General features: G+C 36.5%; 2 protein-coding genes across 8 annotated transcripts in view; both read right to left on the minus strand.

The window, feature by feature from the left end:
- The window catches only part of LOC107668337 (formin-like protein 3), a 44,152-nt gene extending 39,843 nt beyond the window's left edge, over positions 1 to 4,309 (minus strand). For all 5 annotated transcript variants that reach the window (XR_001631883.1, XM_016460179.1, XM_016460178.1 and 2 more), the window contains exon 1: positions 3,753 to 4,309. Coding sequence is in view for 4 of the 5 variants with exons in the window: in XM_016460179.1 (XP_016315665.1) it covers positions 3,753 to 3,866 (114 nt within the window). In the remaining variant the exon portion in view is untranslated. The remainder of the gene's footprint in view (positions 1 to 3,752) is intronic.
- A 365-nt stretch (positions 4,310 to 4,674) lies between these two features.
- Positions 4,675 to 18,233, minus strand: part of LOC107668346 (extended synaptotagmin-1-like) — a 16,626-nt gene continuing 3,067 nt past the window's right edge. The window contains exons 2-31 of one of the 3 annotated variants that reach the window (XM_016460192.1): positions 17,341 to 17,382; positions 16,082 to 16,216; positions 15,849 to 15,922; positions 15,292 to 15,364; positions 15,121 to 15,210; positions 14,970 to 15,025; positions 14,525 to 14,645; positions 13,383 to 13,559; positions 11,564 to 11,646; positions 11,135 to 11,183; positions 10,845 to 10,934; positions 10,654 to 10,755; positions 10,475 to 10,546; positions 10,296 to 10,382; positions 9,978 to 10,127; positions 9,747 to 9,905; positions 9,479 to 9,655; positions 9,203 to 9,285; positions 8,275 to 8,323; positions 8,060 to 8,149; positions 7,875 to 7,970; positions 7,711 to 7,782; positions 7,540 to 7,626; positions 7,271 to 7,417; positions 6,999 to 7,120; positions 6,791 to 6,889; positions 6,033 to 6,164; positions 5,848 to 5,953; positions 5,712 to 5,761; positions 4,675 to 5,626 (exon numbers count right to left, since the gene is read on the minus strand). In XM_016460192.1, the coding sequence (XP_016315678.1) occupies positions 5,599 to 5,626; positions 5,712 to 5,761; positions 5,848 to 5,953; positions 6,033 to 6,164; positions 6,791 to 6,889; positions 6,999 to 7,120; positions 7,271 to 7,417; positions 7,540 to 7,626; positions 7,711 to 7,782; positions 7,875 to 7,970; positions 8,060 to 8,149; positions 8,275 to 8,323; positions 9,203 to 9,285; positions 9,479 to 9,655; positions 9,747 to 9,905; positions 9,978 to 10,127; positions 10,296 to 10,382; positions 10,475 to 10,546; positions 10,654 to 10,755; positions 10,845 to 10,934; positions 11,135 to 11,183; positions 11,564 to 11,646; positions 13,383 to 13,559; positions 14,525 to 14,645; positions 14,970 to 15,025; positions 15,121 to 15,210; positions 15,292 to 15,364; positions 15,849 to 15,922; positions 16,082 to 16,216; positions 17,341 to 17,382 (2,898 nt within the window). In that variant the 3' untranslated portion in view covers positions 4,675 to 5,598. Of the gene's footprint in view, positions 5,627 to 5,711; positions 5,762 to 5,847; positions 5,954 to 6,032; positions 6,165 to 6,790; positions 6,890 to 6,998; positions 7,121 to 7,270; positions 7,418 to 7,539; positions 7,783 to 7,874; positions 7,971 to 8,059; positions 8,150 to 8,274; positions 8,324 to 9,202; positions 9,286 to 9,478; positions 9,656 to 9,746; positions 9,906 to 9,977; positions 10,128 to 10,295; positions 10,383 to 10,474; positions 10,547 to 10,653; positions 10,756 to 10,844; positions 10,935 to 11,134; positions 11,184 to 11,563; positions 11,647 to 13,382; positions 13,560 to 14,524; positions 14,646 to 14,969; positions 15,026 to 15,120; positions 15,211 to 15,291; positions 15,365 to 15,848; positions 15,923 to 16,081; positions 16,217 to 17,340; positions 17,383 to 18,233 lie in introns of all 3 variants that reach the window. The other 2 variants (XM_016460190.1, XM_016460193.1) reach the window with 2 other exon arrangements.

Here is an 18,233-nt window from a genome sequence, read left to right on the forward strand (position 1 = left end):
GATGATTGAAATCACGAAATGGCCTTAAACAATTAGTAAATAAACTGCAGAACGTCATGTTTTCTAATACACGCATGAATTGGATGTAGCCTATTCTGACAGCGCTGCACAAACTTGTGGCAGATCTGCTTGTTAAAGGTTCAAAGTCCAAAGCACAAGGAAAATCTGCTCTGAAACAGTGTTACTCATCAGTTGCTCAGTCACATTATTATGATTTGTTACAAGGCACGTGACAATGCGATACGTGCGACATATTCGTAATGAGACTCATTTATAAATCTGCTGTTGTCAACAAAAAGAAGCATTGAGGTCTTCCTGCGCGTTTCTGCCAAAATAAAAGTTGATAAAAAGCAAGAACTCCATGAACATTCATAAATGTTAGTATTGTAATTTTACTGTTGTCCTGTAAAATAAAATAAAAAGTAAGACAATAATAATGATAATAATTACAACAGCTCTGTTAATACATTTATTATAACATTCACATATAGTGTTCAAATTGGGATCTGTAATATTTTCTAATGCTTTAAAAGAAGGCTCTTCTGCTCAGCAAGGCTGCTTTTATTTGTATAGTAAAAAATATGCCTGATTCAAGAAGGGGGTCTGATGGCCAAAAAATATTATTTACTAACTTTTTAATTTGAAGTTAAATTGTGCTTTGTTGGTATAATGTCTGCTAGAATGTTAAAAAATGTTCAGTGTTAAATATTTTTAAATAGTTGTTTTGTAATTGATTTTTTCTTTGAAAAGCAAGACAAAACAGTAAAAAGCACATTTTGGCTATTTAATTTATGCAATAGTGAAAACAATTGGCAAAATACACCGGGAAAAAAACTCGAAAAACCGTGTTCGGTATTCTGCCTTCGGCCTAGAGTTTCATTTTGTTCGGTTTCGGCTTCGGCCAAGAATTCTCATTTCGGTGCATGATGCATCCCTACTTCGCAAGTAACTGAAATAAATGTTTAAGTACCAAAATTATTAAAACTAAAACTGAAATAAAAATCAATATAATTTAAATAGAAATATTATAATATAACTATATAATACAAATATAATATAACTAGTAAAACTGACTAAAGCAAAAAGCTAAATTACTAAAACTTAAACTAAAATTAAAATGAAAATAGAAAATAGAAATAAGGTGTATTTTTGATTGACTGATGTATTTTGAATTGAAAAAGAACATTTACAGACAAAAATATCAACCAAGATTACATATTACAGATTGCAAACTGATTGGATCGTTAAAAGCCAGAATGGAGCCAGGTGGTTGGAGGAGAAGTGTTGATGTCAGCCAAAAAGATGTGGACTACATTTTGATGAAGATTATGCACACAAACATTTTTATTTGCAAAAAAAACATGTGTCTCTGAATCATGACCAGGAACAGATTAAGAAAGTAAACAGAGTTCATGTTGACTTTAACACACCCACTTCATAAGCTTTCAAAAAGAAAAACTTCTTAAAGGGATAGTTGATCAAAAAAAAAAAACATTCTGTCATCATTTACTTACCCTGAAGTGTGTGCATGACGACAGAATTTTCATTTTTCTGGTGAACTATCCTTTAAGTCTTCCTGAAATCTGATATATACATATTCAGTCATGATGTTGCTACTTTGAATAAAGAAAATCATAATCTTCAGTCTGAAGGCTGCGTGACCAAAACAAACCAATGCAATAGTCTAGATTGAGACCATCAAGAAAGCCAGTAGCCAAACTCTCCAGGGACCACTGGAGAAACTGGCTGCAGTCAGCTCCACAGTGCAATTTCCTTTCACAAACGGGGGAAAAATGTCAGGCAGCTGTTTCCAGCCACAGAGAGCTGAGATGAAGCGAAGTCTGAATCAGCCAGAAAAAAGGAAAAAGAGCAAAACGATGAATAAGGCACATGTGCTCGTTTAGGCCTGAACCCGAGCGTTTTATTAGAGGGCCACATGAAGTTGTCTGATGTAACCCAGGGGTCTCATCCCCTGATCCATCTCCACGCACAGCCCGCCCTCCTGTGTGCTAAGCTTCTGTTAAAGCCATCAATGCACGGTTATTACATCTATGACATCATGATGTGCTACCCGTCTGAGAGCGTGCATCTGAGGGAGGGGAGATGGTACGAGCAGACACAACCTCACACTGAGCTAAATGTGCACCACAAGCAGGAGCACATAGGAAATCAGAGGCGGAAGTGAGGGAAGTTGAGTTACGTCACTGATTGTATAATGTATGCTGTCAGAAAAGTTATAATATCATTTTTCCTATTCGTTTTTTTTTATGTTTTTGTTCAGGCTGCACTGATACCTCTTTGACGGTAGAAACACTTTTAACCTGTGTGACTCTAATCAGTACCATAGTATGAAGTCGAAAGCCTCTTTTCCTGAGTGGAGAGCTCTCTACCAGACGCACACTTTGATGTTCCTTTATCTGTCAAGCGGGACAGACAGAGCCCAGCACATCATGTCGTCCGATAACAGCACTGAAACACAAATGTTACTCAAAATGTTATGCTTTCCCACAAAGTAAAAGCAGGGAGAGGAAATCTGTCCGAACTTAAAGAAGACTGCTGACAAGGCTCAAAAACTGACCTCGGTCCCACCCTGGGATGGTCAGTCTTTCCATCATCAGTCCAGTATGGAATGAGTGATGTCATTTTGTTGCTAAACTAGAACTCTTTGATCAACAAATCAATAAATCAAAAATTCTAAATAAATTCTGTAAGAGAATGTAGGCAACAACTGACTAGCAACAGCCAAGCAACCACCTAGCAATGCCCTCATTAGAAAACGGTTTTAATGTGTACATAAAAAAATTAAAAAAACTCATAGCATATCCTAACTGAGTCTATTTGTACATTAATAAAGAATAAAATCAATTTAGTATCTATTAATCTGTTTTTAACTCGCAAACGCAAATCAACAGTTGGTTAACAAAGGCTAGAAAAACTACAAAGACTGTCTGACAGATGTTTCCAAATGGTACGATGTTATGATTCAGTTACTGTATTACATAAACACGCCTGATTGCCTCATAATGTCAGATTCACAATGACAGATGAGTGTGTAAGTGTGTGTTCAACACAAATGTCTGCTCAAAAGCAACAGTAGGCGATGGAGAGAGAGAGAGAGAGAGAGAGAGAGATTGAGATAGATTGTTCACCATCTCTCGCTCGTAGGAGTTTTGGGGGAATTCAGAAAATGCTGTGCTCTATGAGGAGATGAATTATATAACACCACTCACAAAACCCCACTCTTTGCCTGTATGTCAATTTACTAAAAACGTTTGGGATGTAAAGTGAAGTCTGTGCCTGTTTCACCATCGTGCGAAATTTCACATCATTTATCAGCGCTCGTGAAGTTTCAGAGACAAAAGGACTGAGGAGAAGCGTGCGAGTAACAAAATGGGGGTGAAACATTTGAGAAAGTCATAAAGCTTCTGACATACGGAGCATATCAACGAAATGTCATCACGTCCCTTTCGCTCATCTGTGCAATGTGTTTATCTGTTGATCACTGTGAAGTCTGAGATGCTAAACAATACCGTTAGGAACACTGGAGAAAAACAGTTATTGTAAATGAAGTAAATTATGAAGGAAATATGTTATGATTTCATGTAAGTACAGGCTATGTACATCAGTGAACATAAACTTGATATAAAGTAAATATTTTAAACGCGTTAAATAAGTTTTCAAAATATTTTTAAAGTAAAAATACACTATATAGTCCTATTGTATGTTTAGACATCAAACTAGCGCATACTCACCAAAACAATGGCAAATCTTTCTTCCAGCTCTGTTGGGTCAGGCATGGGAACTTTCAAAGGCATGATATGATGCTTCATCTCATATTGCCCGTCCACACTCTCAATATTCCCCATATTTTACTTTTATAATGTCGTGCAGACGCAGGATTCAGATGCTCTGTGTCTAATTCACTCTGTGCCTCCCGGCGCCCTTTATAAATCCAATATACATCCAATACGGGCGATCACATTCCACTTTTGTTTGGTTTTGTTCAAAAAGTTGAAAAAGATACAGTGATCCGTTTCAGAACCGATTCCTAATCGGTATAAATCTTAAAAAATGATGAGATATCTAATGTGTTTTAAATAATCTAATTAAACAAAAAAGTATCACTCTGTCCTCTTGAAAAGTATTGTATGGCAGATGTCTGGACAATCCATGTCAAGCAGCCAGTCCTCTTATTTCTTCTTTTTCTGTTGTCTCTCTTCTCTTGGTAATGTTGTAGATTTTTGTTTATGTTGTATTTTAGGGTGATTCCGATTAGAGCTGCTCATCTGTTAACTCACTGCGCCCACAATGAAAGCCATCGACATGCGACTGATCACACCCGTCTCCAAACTGCACATCGCTAGCGTAAAGTTGAATGAGATTTTCTGTCAGCTCTCTGTGGCCTCCTGCTGCAGCATTACAGCATTACCGATTGAGAATCCCAGTAGCCCCGGCTGTTGCATTTTTAATGACTTTATTCCTGACGGTTTGGCTTCAGCAGAGCCTACTACTATTTTCTTTCGAGACAGTGGATATCACAGCTGTTTATTTTTCTGAAAATAATTGGCTTATTCATTGTGAATAAAGCAACTGAATTATTTAAATATAAGTGTACTGAATGCATGTTGAAACTCAACATTTAAAAATAAAACAAATCCGTGTTTAAAGTGCAAATGGCATATTTATTAAAACTGCAATACAGTCTCTGGTTAATATGGTGCAGAAGCACTACATTTCAATGTCAAAAGCATCTCTCTTTTCCTCCCTTTGGCTGTTTATTCAAGCGTCTTTCTCAGCAGGAACTAATTCTGTACTTCAAGACACAACTCAAGCATTTTTGTAACATTTTTGAGAGTCTGTCTCTCAGAGACTCATTGGCACTTAAAATTTAAATATTCATGCTGCCTTTTGGTTCAAACATACATACATAAAATATATATTTTTAATCTTTGGGAAAGTACACACTTTGCACAGTGATTGAAACCTTTTTGATATGTGTAAAATGAATAGTCTTGTCATAAACATGAGGGTAAAATTTGTGAAACACAAAGATATGAAGAAATGTTCAGATAATTACGAAACACTTCTTAGATTTCAAATAGGAAACAAAGGATTCCTTTCCTCTTGGCTTCTTCATAGACTTCCTTTTTTTTCTAAGACAACAACAACAACAACAGAATACTAATATTTTTTCTCTTTCTTTTCTTTTTTTTTTCAGTGTTTTTTTTTTTTCAATAAACACTGAAAAGCTGAACAGAAGCTCCAGCTTCTCATTGCTGCATTACCCATAAAGTGCAGGTGCTCATAAAAAGCAGAAGCTACAAATTAAATACTTAAAAAGGTAACATTTCTCCAACATGTTGTCATATTGACTCTAGGTGGCGCCCTCATAGCCTTCTTGTGCTAACATTATTTGTTTAAGATGGAAATCAAGCAGGCTATATTTTGGGTGAAAGCAAGTTGCACAGCAATTCCATGATGCAATCTTAGTCCTGACACACTGCTCTAGGACTCCCTGCTAGTGTCAGGATAAGTAACATCCATGAAATCGGCCTCCACTCTAAACGACTGCAAATAAAGTCAACATGGGAAGGCCAGTCAGTTGGTCTCATGTGACAAGTCATACCTGAAATTATACAAATAAGAACAGATGTAAGAAAACACTCTGTAATCTTAGAGTAATCTACAGTGAACAACAGTACAGCACATACCACTGTGATACTCCTGTCTTGAGATCCAGCTGACACAAGTCTAGCTGAAGCTGAAACAGAATGGCGATTAAAATTTGGTCATTTCTGTGTAATAATGTCTGTGGTGTTGTTATCTGACTCGTCACATGATGAATACCTTGCCAAGAAGTTCTTTTTCACGACTCATGAAGGAAACGCTGTTCTTGACAGACACTTCAAGATGTTTCTGCTTAGCTTCTTCAAGTGTCATGTCAAAATCAAATCTGTAGGAGCAAGTGAAAGATGGTGAACATTCGGCTCTCAGTGTCATCAGATAGTGCTTTGATGAATGTTCCTACTAACCTCTCATTGAACTCAGGTTTGAGACTTTTCTTCTTAACACTGGTCTTCCTTTTGGTGTTCCGGTTCTTGTCCGGAAGTAGAATAAATGAGATACAAGTATCTGGAGGATCCTTAGAGAAGGACGGCAAGTTCCTGTGCAAGAATACAGAATTGTGAAAAAAATAAACTGAGGTCCATAACCAGAAATAAGGCTCTTTTTTAGACTTAAAGATACAGTCATTATATTGTTTAATTATTTAACAATTGTATTATATACATTAAAATTATAATTTTATTATATAATTTTTTTTATTCAACAAGTATATATTTATGTATTTAATTATATATTTAGAATATTTTATATATATATGTGTGTGTACATACAGTACATTTTATATTTTATTATCTATACATATATTTAACATACTGTTATATATTAAAGATATTAGTAATTTTGTATGTTATATATATATATATATATAAAGTAAATGTATATTTTATTTAACATAAAATGTTTATATTTAATTATATAGTTTGAATATTTTCTATATTATAATATTCAAATTTTATCATGTTTTTTTTATTTATACATATGTATCCAGTACTATATTATATTATATTATTAATATTGTTATATTATGCAGCAACTGAACGTGTCCAGTAATTGGTTGGTTACCAAAATAAAGTAAGTAGTTTTTACTGGTCACCTTTATGTAGCATTAAGGTGCAGATCATTGATCGGTTTTCATTTTAAGTGAGGGAACTTGTACGACACCTACCTGCAGGCATGGACGGTAATAACCAATCGGTTCTCCTCAGATAAATAGGCAACAGAGAGTTTCACCTGGGCCTTCCTGGTTGAACTGGCATCCTCGCCTCTGCATTTGCATCCATCCACACAAATAAACCAACACATATGTCAATGTCAGTTACTGTCTGATTCTGAACATACTGTTGCAAATGAAATACAGCGCCTCTTGAGCTCACCCTTGGACGGGCACGCTTCTGTGTCGGAGCTCAAAATTGGCTGCAGCAGCTGTGTCTCCACTGGGTATGACATGACTTGAATCCTCTGCATCGCTACATTGAGCCAACTTGCTGTCTAGGAGCTTTTTAACAGACAAGATGTTTTTATTTTATTTAAACTAGATTTTTTCTTTTATGCTCGCCAAGGTTGTCTGTATAATATACTTCATTCTGGCTGAACGTAAATGCGTCCTGCTGCTCAGCACATGTTGAATATGTGTGTGATTTCTAACCTTGAGTTCAGCTCTCAGCAGAATCTGACTTTCAGGCATGGCTCCATCCAGACTGAACCAGCGGTCCAGCACCAGATCCTTCTCATCCAGCAGCTCCCTCACAGGAAGCACAAGTGAACCCAGAGCCTGACCCCAGCTGTGAGTGAGCTATAAACACACACCAGATTCATATAAAATACACTCCAGAGCAGAGAACATGATGTAAATATGGTCTTTCTGACATAAATTCACACCTTAAAATCAATAATTACTGTAAAAAAGTTTCTCACTTTGACTATAAGCGTGTCTTCTGATGGATTATGCATCAGGAAATGAAAAGCTTCATCCCACTGTGGAGAAGTCGAGCGATTGACAACCTTGTGAGAGAAACATGATTCTTTTGTGAGTCTTTGATATTTGAATAACATCAGCATAAATGCATCAGGATGTGAGGGTCTTACTTTGGTCCGGTGGGATACATTTTTGAGAGACACTTCTGCTCCTGCTTTCGGCTCTTTCCCACTCTTTTTTAACTGCAAGCAAAGTCTATGCTAACTACCAGCTAGTGCAAATTAAGTAGTGAATAAACAATCAAATATCTGAATGAAAATAAAATGAAACTCACAGGCAGACCATGTGCTCTCTCAACGTACACAAAAAGCAGCGCAGCAGAAGGAACAATTTTATTGAGGTAAGATTGCTGATAGTTGTAATGTAGGATCTGAATGCAAAATCACAACATCAATTGATATGTTAATATTTATTGAATTCGGATGAACAATAAAAGCATATATAATAAAAGCACATTACCTGTTCAAGTCTAGTGGGATCTGAAACTTTAGGCACCCATTCCAACACAAGATGAAGTCGTCCAGACTTCACATCATTCAGAGTATACCACTGCACCAGGACACAGGCATAAATAGGTGTAAACAGGCATACAACCAGATATAGAAAGTATAAAAAGAAAAAATCATGATGAATGTTATATTTAGAAACAAACAAACATGCACTGAGAGCCTCACCTGATCAGTAAACAGAGCACTGATGAGATCTCTGAGACTCACTTTAACCCTGCAACCAGATAATAAATCACTGCAGGAACAATACTGACATTCACCAACAGAACTGATAAACTAATACTTTAAATGCACTAGCCAAAACTTTATAACACACAGCCTTACCTGACACTTTGAAACAAACCAGAGATCACTAACATGTTCTTAACACAAATGTACAATTTAATAGACTTTTATCCTATTTTATCTCATTCACTACCCTTAAAGCCATCTGTCCTCAGAGTGTAACTCACTATGTCATATTAGGCCTGAGCAAAACAGAAATACAAATATGTATCTTTTAAATCAGTAAAGTCAGTCTGTATAGCATGAAGGGATATATTTTATGTGCTATGAGGTCAATAACATAACACAGGCACTATTACATTTGATAGGTGTTTTTTTTAACCATTTAAATATTAAAGTTTCATAACCATGGCTGTCACACAAATTATAAAGAAATTGTTAGGATTTTTAAATAATCTTGCTCATTTTAAGGTCCTGTTATTAGCTAGTGGCAACAGTTCTTCTTTTGAACTTTCTATTCATTATCATTAGAGAATCTTTAAAATTATCATGGTTTTCCACAAAATATTAAGCACCACAACTGCTTGCAACATTGATAATAATAATAAATGTTTCTTGTGCACCAAATCAGCATTAGAATGATTTCTCAATGATCCTGTGACACTGAAGACTGGATTAATGGCTGCTTAAAATTCAGTATGCAGGAGTAAATTACATTTTAAAATATATTAAAATAGAAAACTAATTTTAAATCATAAAAAAAACACAATATTACTAGTTTTAATCAAACAAACACAGCCTTGGAGAGCAATAAGAGACCTCTTTCAAAAACATTAAAAAAAGTAGAAGAGGAAGGTTGCCACCTCACCTGCCAAGGAAGTCATCCTGATCGATGTCTTTATCATAAAGGTCAAACTCCACCTCCTGACCTGGGAGCTGGGTCAAGATCACCTACAATTCAAGCAGCCAGGTGTACATTACTTAAATATCTCTTTGCAAATGGGGACACTTATTTTCCAAAAAGGAATGTTTGAATATGTTTGCAGCAGAGAAGCAAAAAAGTGACTCTCAAAGCAGAAATCAGCAAGACGAGATGAAATCCTTCTGTTTTAAGGAAGAAGCCACATTCAATTAGCATGCATACCTCATACAGTTCATTCCAGATGGGGTTGAGGTTCTCTTTGATGACCTGACTCTTGAAGGCCAGTCCTCCCACTCGGATCTTCACATACGGGTCACTCTTTCCCTTCACCATGCCACCCATTAAATTGTCCTTAGCGACAAGACTCTGGGCTTCTACCAGGTGAATCCGCAAAACACCCTATATTGAAATTGTGATTATTACAAATATTGATAACTTCAATTTTACATTTTTTTTTCAAAGGTTATCAAGATCCAAAATACAGGCTCACCTCAGATGCAAAATTGCCGTCTGGGCTAGAGTGCTCAGGACGTTTTGAAGTGGGAGTCAATTTTGACAGCCCTGGAGACAGTTCTGATTCATCATCTCCTTCTCCGGGTAATGGAGACACAGGTGTTGTAAGGATGGCTTCTTCATTCAGCCACAACACCTGAAACAAACATCTCCTAAATTAAGTGTCCTCAAAGTTTTTAATAATCAAAATCAATCGATCTTATCTTACCCTCAGCATAGCTGTGATGTAGATACGGCTGGCCGGTCCGGACTTTTCTAGCTGAAACCACTGATCCATGCTGAGCTCAGCACTGGAGAGCAGACGGGACAGAGGGATGGACAAACCACCCAGAGTCAAAGCCCTGTCATCATCCTTCAACTGGGACAAATGGAAGCAATCACAATAAAGAAATGCTGTTTACATGTATATATACAATTAAATGAACACTTGAAAGGATATTATTCCATTTACATAATAAAAAAAAGAATAAATTAGGTTTAAATTAATAACACTAGATTTAATATTTTACAATCATATTGATTATACCTGGATGTCGATATCTTGTTTGCTTGGGTCCTGAATAAAAAATGTAAAGGCATCCTCCCATACTGGATTATTAGTCCCATACACCGTCTGGATTATTAATTATGAGAGAGTCTATGAAACAGAGCGACTCCAAAAGGCATGAATATACCATCAACTTAACAAGAACAATGACATCATACCCTGCTCTCTTTGGTGGTATCCTGCACAGAAATCTGCACCATGGGGCTGGGATCCTTATTGCCTTTCTTGAACTGAACAGAAACACATCCAACTGAATAACATCAACATTTAAAACACTCTTTCAACAAAACAATAAATGGAGAAAGTAGGGCAATAGAGCTGCAGAATACAAACTTACAGGTAGATCTTGTGCCTGGTCCAGATAAACAGTCAAAATGGCAGCAGAAGGAGTATCTGCTGTCTTACCATATACCGTAATGTTTTTATTCCTCTCCAGCACCTACATTTAATAAAAGGGTTTAGTCTGGAAATGAAAGGAGAATATCAACAAATACACAATTTTTTATAGTCTGTCAGGTGAGATCTTACTTCGTTAAGGCGCTCTGCAGAGGGCAGCAGAGAGAGCCATTCTAGCTTGAGATGAACCTGACCTGATGGCACATCCTTTAAAGTGTACCACTAAAACCACAGTGAAAAGCATTACATTACTATTACAAACTAAACTGGTGAAATAAATGTGATTGCCACTGATTTCAAAGACATAACAATACAGAACAATAATGGGAAGGTTTCTTGGTGTAAGAAATCAATTAAAGAAAATATAAAATGAAATAAAAATAAATATAAATAAAAAATAAGAATTAGTCTAAAAGATGTACCTCATCCAAAAGGACTGCTTTCTTTACAATACCTAAATCCAGCTTCATTCTAAAAAAGGTGATACAGAGACAATAGAGGAAGACAAAAAAAACATTTCTTATATTAATAAAGATATTAATATGTTAAAGACATCAAAACAATATATTTTTTATAATTATTTAATATGTATATATATATATTTATATTTTTATTATATTTTATATAATAAAAGTATCATAGCGACGGAGTTTTATCATTCTTATGTTATTGATATCAGGGAATGTTTTACCAAATCCTGGTCCTTATAATGATACTGCTTTGACTTTTAATGTTCCTGTTGATTTTAAATCCAGATAGATGACTATTTGATCATCAATATATTACTTATAAACTAAACATTTTTAGATATAAACATAATTATTCATTATAAGTTATTAATGAAATAATACCTTCCAAGAAAGTCATCCTGGTCAGGATCTTTATCAAACACCTCCAGCTCCAGCTCCTGACCAGGTACTTCATGAACAATCACCTAACAATCACACACACACAGAGTCACACACAAATGCACACATGCATAGATACAAAAGGACTGCTTTCTTTACAATACCTAAATCCAGCTTCATTCTAAAAAAGGTGATACAGAGACAATAGAGGAAGACAAAAAAAACATTTCTTATATTAATAAAGATATTAATATGTTAAAGACATCAAAACAATATATTTTTTATAATTATTTAATATGTATATATATATATTTATATTTTTATTATATTTTATATAATAAAAGTATCATAGCGACGGAGTTTTATCATTCTTATGTTATTGATATCAGGGAATGTTTTACCAAATCCTGGTCCTTATAATGATACTGCTTTGACTTTTAATGTTCCTGTTGATTTTAAATCCAGATCAGGACTGGGTTTTATTCATATTAATGTGAGAAGCCTGCTTCCTAAGTTGGATTTGGTGCGTATCTGGGTAAAAAATACCAGTGCTGATGTTACAGTAATATCTGAAACATGGCCTAATAAAACGGTAAAAAACGGACAAAGCCATTGGTATTGATGGTTGCACTGTTTATAGGGCCAATAGACCAAAAATGGGAGGGGGTATCAGTTTATGTTAAGGATAGCTTTGAAGTTACTGTGTTACTTTATGAGTCAGTGGTTAAACAATATGAATTATTAGCTTTAAACCTTATTGTCTCTAAGACCTTACATCTTACTGTAGTTGGTTGCTACAGACCTCCATCAGCTAATAATGATGCTATTTCCTCTTTGATGGACTCGGTGACTTCTCTGTGATTTTAATGTGAATTGGTTGCAGTCGGCATCTGATGGTTTTAAAGAAATCTGTGATACTCTTAATCTTTCAGTTAGTTGAGACACCTACTAGACCTAACTTGAAGGATTACAAAAAGTCAGCATTAATTTATCTTATTTTTACAAACGTTACACACAAGTATTCTCTGGCTTCTGTATATGCTAATGATGTTAGTGATCATTGAGTCATTGCCATAGTCCGAGATACCAAATTACCTAAGCAGAAACCACGCATTATTGCTAGATGGTGTATGTGATATTTTAGTGAACAAGGTTTTCTTTTTGACCTTGCTCATCATGATTGGGATAGGATTTTCCTTATCCCTGACGTTGAGTCTGCCTAGAAATATTTTTATGAAGGTTTTACATCCATCATTAATAAGCATGCACCTTTTAAAAATGTTGAGCTAAAGGCAGGGATAATCCATGGTTTTCTGAAGCACTATCTGTTCTTATTCGTGAGCGGGATGCTGCTTGGGCATATTATATATATATATATATATATATATATATCCTGACCAGGTACTTCATGAACAATCACCTAACAATCACACACACACAGAGTCACACACAAATGCACACATGCATAGATATAAAATATGCAACAAACATCAAGCGATTGCTGACTTACAGCAATAATGTAAGTTAAAGATCTTAAACATCTTTAAGATCTGGAATACATAATCTTGCAGTGAACAGATGTTTCTCTGAGCTTGTGCTTTTGCTCTATGCTCATCTGATCTCAGCACATGATAGTCACATACTGCACTATCACACTCTGTGTTTTTCTTGCTGTTACCAGCAGTTACAAGAGTCACAACACAGTAAACACCTACAAAGTGTTAGAAGCTCAAAAAACCACAGCTTCCCCTTCCTCAGAAATGTGACACTTTTTTCAGCAACCACACTGATCACATGCTACCCATACACATCTCTCTCTGACCTCGTACATCTCCCTCCATTGAGGATTAAGGTTGTTGTCGACGTGGTGGGAGGTGAAGGTCTGCGTGCCCACCCGTAGCACTGCATACGGGTCAGACTTCCCAGATATCACGCCTTTCATGTAGTTATCCTTGGCAGCAAGGTTTTCTGCTTCTAGCAAGTGGATACGCACTATACCCTGTGGGAAAACACAAAACAAGTGTAAGTAGAGTGCAAGAGGCATGCCTTAAAGGAATCGTTAACCACAAAAAAAAACAAACAAAAAAATTTGCTGAACATTTACTCACCCTCAGGCCATCCAAGACGTAGATGAGTTTGTTTTTTTCAGAAAAGATTTCGAGAAATTTAGCATAACATCACTTGCTCACCAATGGATCTTCTGAAGTGAATGGGTGCCGTCAGAATGAGAGTATAAAAAGCTGATTAAAACATTACAGTAATCCACAAGTAATCCACATGACTCCAGTCCATCGATTAATGTCTTGTGAAGCAAAAAGCTGCATGTTTGTAAGAAACAAATCCATCATTAAGACGTTTTAACTTTAAACTGTCGCTTCTGGCCAAAATACAATAATAATATGATAATCTGTGCATATTTCTCAGATGAGATTACTATTTCACTGGAGAAAGCAATATTATGCATAGAGGTATTTGAGCCGAAAGCAACAGTTTGAAGTTAAAATCATCTTAATGATGAAGCTTTTTGTTTCACAATACGTTAATTGATGGACTGGAGCCATGTTGATTACTTGTGGATTATTGTGATATTTTTAACAGCTGTTTGGACTTTCATTCTGACGGCACCCATTCAATGCAGAGGATCCATTGGTGAGCAAGTGATGTAATGCTAGATTTCTCCAAATCTGTTCCCATGAAGAAACAAACTTATCTACATTTTGGATGGCCTGAGGATGAGTAAAATTTCAGCAAATTTTCATTTTTGGATGAACAATTCCTTTAATTAGCATATGTAATTATGTAAATGACAACAAGCCCTTGCAGTTCAACATTATGAAGCAGCTACACTGTACAAGCATGCATGACGAACTATGGAGTATTAAAGTACATTTGATGGATCCTGAATAGTTAAAAAAAGAAAGTTAACATAGTTAAATACTCCATTAAAGCACAGTGAAGTGTTACCCGTGGGAGAGGGGAACGCAGCTGTGCTACGTGCAGATTGGCCACCAAAGGCACAGTGAGACGATTGGGGAGAACCAGGAAAGAGGCGATTGCATCCATTATCATAGTGTCCGACATGGCACTGAAAATGAATGCAAGGGGTTCGTACAGAGAAAATGGTACACAGAACCACAAACTAAAGACATTTAAACTATTTAAAGCATGGCTTCTGAGTGATTATAATGAGTTAAGCTATGATAAATATGAATGACTGCATGTTTCCCTGCTTTATTTGAATAGAGGGAAGCTCAGCAGACTTTGAATAATCAGACCAGTGCTCTACTGATAATTAATGAATGAAGCACATGAGAAGAGAGAGTTAGAGTATTAACAATTCCAGTGGAGTTGTGGTATATCTGAATCATAAAACCAAAATAGAACAATAATACAAAACAAATGCACTCACTTCAAACCAGGTATGTCTAGTAAATTGGTCAAGCCAGTCCAGTTGATGTCGAGTTTCTATGGTGGAGAGAAGTAGAAACAAAGACTGTAGTAAAAAAGAGGGGGTTAACATGATGTGATATAGCAATTAAGATGAAAAATGGTGTACTAACAGGTCTGCGAATGAAGAACATGGTGATGGCTCCAACGAGAGGAACATCTCCAATTAGAGGTTCCAAGATCACCCTCAATCTTCCATGGAGCTATAGAGAGAGAGATACTGGTTTCAGTCAATACGTCTTTTATCTATTATCTTTAATGTGTCATGTTGTCCTCCTCCTTACCTGAATGCCTTTCACTCCAGCTTTACAGAAGTACTTCTTCACCTCAACGTTAATCTCCACATCTCCAGCATAACTGCAACACAGCCCAAAGGTTTTAAATATGGCTGTAAGCCAGGGGTTCTCAACCTTTTTTTTTTGGTCAACGACTTACGACTTGCAATCCCCAAGTAACAGAATTAAGACATAAGGTGTGTCCCAATTTGCATACTTATGCACTCTTTTATTCCGTTTTGTAGTATTAATAGTGTGAGTAGTGTGTTCACACACTGAAAATTCCAAAAAGAAAAAGTACTTTTAATACCTGGATGATGCACTTAAAAAAACGAGAGAGAAAAAAAAAACAGTGCATGAATACTAGTGTATAGAGCTTCATTTGGGATGCAGCTATACACTTTAAGATCACACAGACAAAAAAATATAAAAAAATATATAAATATAATCTAATATAAATTATGTTTTTATAAATATAATTAAAAATACTTTATAAAAATATACTATAAATGAGATACAATCACAACTGCCAGGATGTTTGCCCAGAAAGAGACCAATAACACTACCTGATATAAAGATCCAGTATCACCTGACGCTTATCATGCTCAGTGTAGGCCTTCACCCCAACTACCTTCATAGCCTATTAAAAAATAAAATAAACTATAAAGGTTTCTTCAAACTTAGTCAGTGGCCTACATTTTCAAGAAATAGCTCTGATAAGCAGAAACTGAGAATCAAATTTAAATATGAGAAACATATGCAAATAACGCAGTCTTTTATCAGAAATAGATTTGTATACCCTGTCGCCCAAGTCAACTTTGGTGAAGCTGAGAGTTTGCAGATGAGCGCTGGCGGCTCGGATCGAAGGGGCAATAGTCTCCACCAGCAGCTTCTCTAGATACTGTCCAATAAACGGCCAGGCCTGCTGCAATATCTATGAGCCGGGACAGTTATAAACAATAAGAAATGGTAGAAACTCATGAAGATGACAAAATCAAGTCAATGAAGAGATTATTGCGTCAGAGCATAAAATATAAATATTTAATTGGATAAAATGTACTCCTTGAGATACACAAAAATTAGAGCATTATGTTTTGAAATGAATGCATGCAAAATGAGTCCAATTTGTCAGTCAAACCTCAGACGGAAACCACAAGCACTGGGAGGAAAGCCCTACAAAGCACTTTTTTCTTCACCGGACTGCTGTATTCAATAACCTCATAAAATCCTTTTTAGATTGAGCAAAAATTAAAATACTGATTGATTTTCTATACATTGGTGCAACAACTTAAATCTGTCCTTTTTAGTTTCACACCAAAAACATGATTAAATACAGTTACAAAACCAGCATCATAACATATTCGCTTACAAGGTGTTTGCAAATGTCATCAGTTCAAGTAACGTGTGTGTTTGTAGTGAGCTTTGAAAACACATCCCACAATCCACCCTCCCTGTTCTCACTGTCTAAACTCAAAAGCACTAACCTTTAAAGGCAAACCTTTGAAGCCTGAATGTTAACAACAAGTCTAGTGTGCAAGAAGATTCAAGAATAATCTGTGAAATGTCTGGCCTGGTACTCTGAGAAGCTCTTATATGTGAATAGACTAATAAAATCTCAAAGTCAGTATTAAATATTTGTGCTCTAAAAGTAGAAATAATGAAAGAATCCGGAAGATCATGTGGCAGTGAGTCTGAAGACTTTCACAAGGCAATTTTCTTCCTGATAAGCTCTCAAAGTCTGTGTGGATTGTGTGGCTGTGTAAAAGTCTGCCAAATACACTTTTTGTAATTTTTACATATTTTACAAGGTTTTGCAAAGTAGTCTGTGGGTCCTTTATCCCAAAATAAGGTCTGTTACGCCAATGGCATCAGAAACACCACTAAAGTTAGTAAACATTATGCAAAGACTGGAGCGCTGCCAAACCATTCAACTATTTATCTTCAGGGACTGAATTTGAAAACATACACGCTGTGCCCTCAGGAACATGAAGCAGAAACAATGAGAACAGCAGCTACAGTCACGTGTGCATTTGTGTATTTGAATAAAGACTTTAATACCTTGTTCATCCACTCAACCTTTTCCACATCAGGAAAGTTCACCTGTGGAAAAACAAAAGAGTACACTTTGACTTCCGATGTAAACACACATAGCACATCGGTTTTACATGCAGTATGCAAGGAGACCTCTTATTTTGTACACTAAGTAAATACTGTGAAGGTCATGAGCTGTTGTTAGCAAAACAGCAGCGTTTTCCAGGGAAGAGATCAGCTGTGCAGCCACAGGAATATACAGGTCTGCCAATTCTTGAAAATACCATCATTCTTGCACAAGAATACTTGTAAATGTTTAAAGGGGTCATATGATGCTGCTAAAAAGAACATTATTTGGTGTATTTGGTGTAATGAAATGTGTTTATGCGGTTTAAGGTTAAAAAAACACATTATTTTCCACATACTGTACATTATTGTTTCTCCTCTATGCCCTGCCTTTCTGAAACGCGTCGATTTTACAAAGCTCATCGGTCTGAAAAACACCATGGCCCTGAGTGAACGGAGGCCGGAGGCCTTGAGTGAGCGGCGGCCTAGAGTATGCGGAGGCCGGCTAGAGTGAGCAGAGGCCGGCTTGAGTGAGCAGAGGCGGGAGAACGGTGTGGCCGGCTGATTCGACGAAGGAGCGTCCGGCGGGCTTGCGGCAACCACATGTGACGACCCCGGGCTGGACTCCGCTTCGTCCACGGTGAAAGCCGATCCGGCGATCCACAGCGCAAAGTTGTTGTATTTCCTCAGCGACCAGCACGGATCAGCTCCAGGCATGACGAAGCGGATATCGTCCTCTTTTGGAAGGCCAAACAAAGTAGTTTCGCTTTCACAAAGAGGCACACAGCGTCTCCACGACGTGGCGGCGACAACAATACTACAGCGAGAATAAAAGTTACGCCTTCTTTCTTTGC

This window comes from Sinocyclocheilus anshuiensis, unplaced genomic scaffold, assembly GCF_001515605.1.
Source record: "Sinocyclocheilus anshuiensis isolate Anshui unplaced genomic scaffold, SAMN03320099.WGS_v1.1 scaffold3360, whole genome shotgun sequence".
NCBI lineage: Eukaryota > Metazoa > Chordata > Actinopteri > Cypriniformes > Cyprinidae > Sinocyclocheilus > Sinocyclocheilus anshuiensis.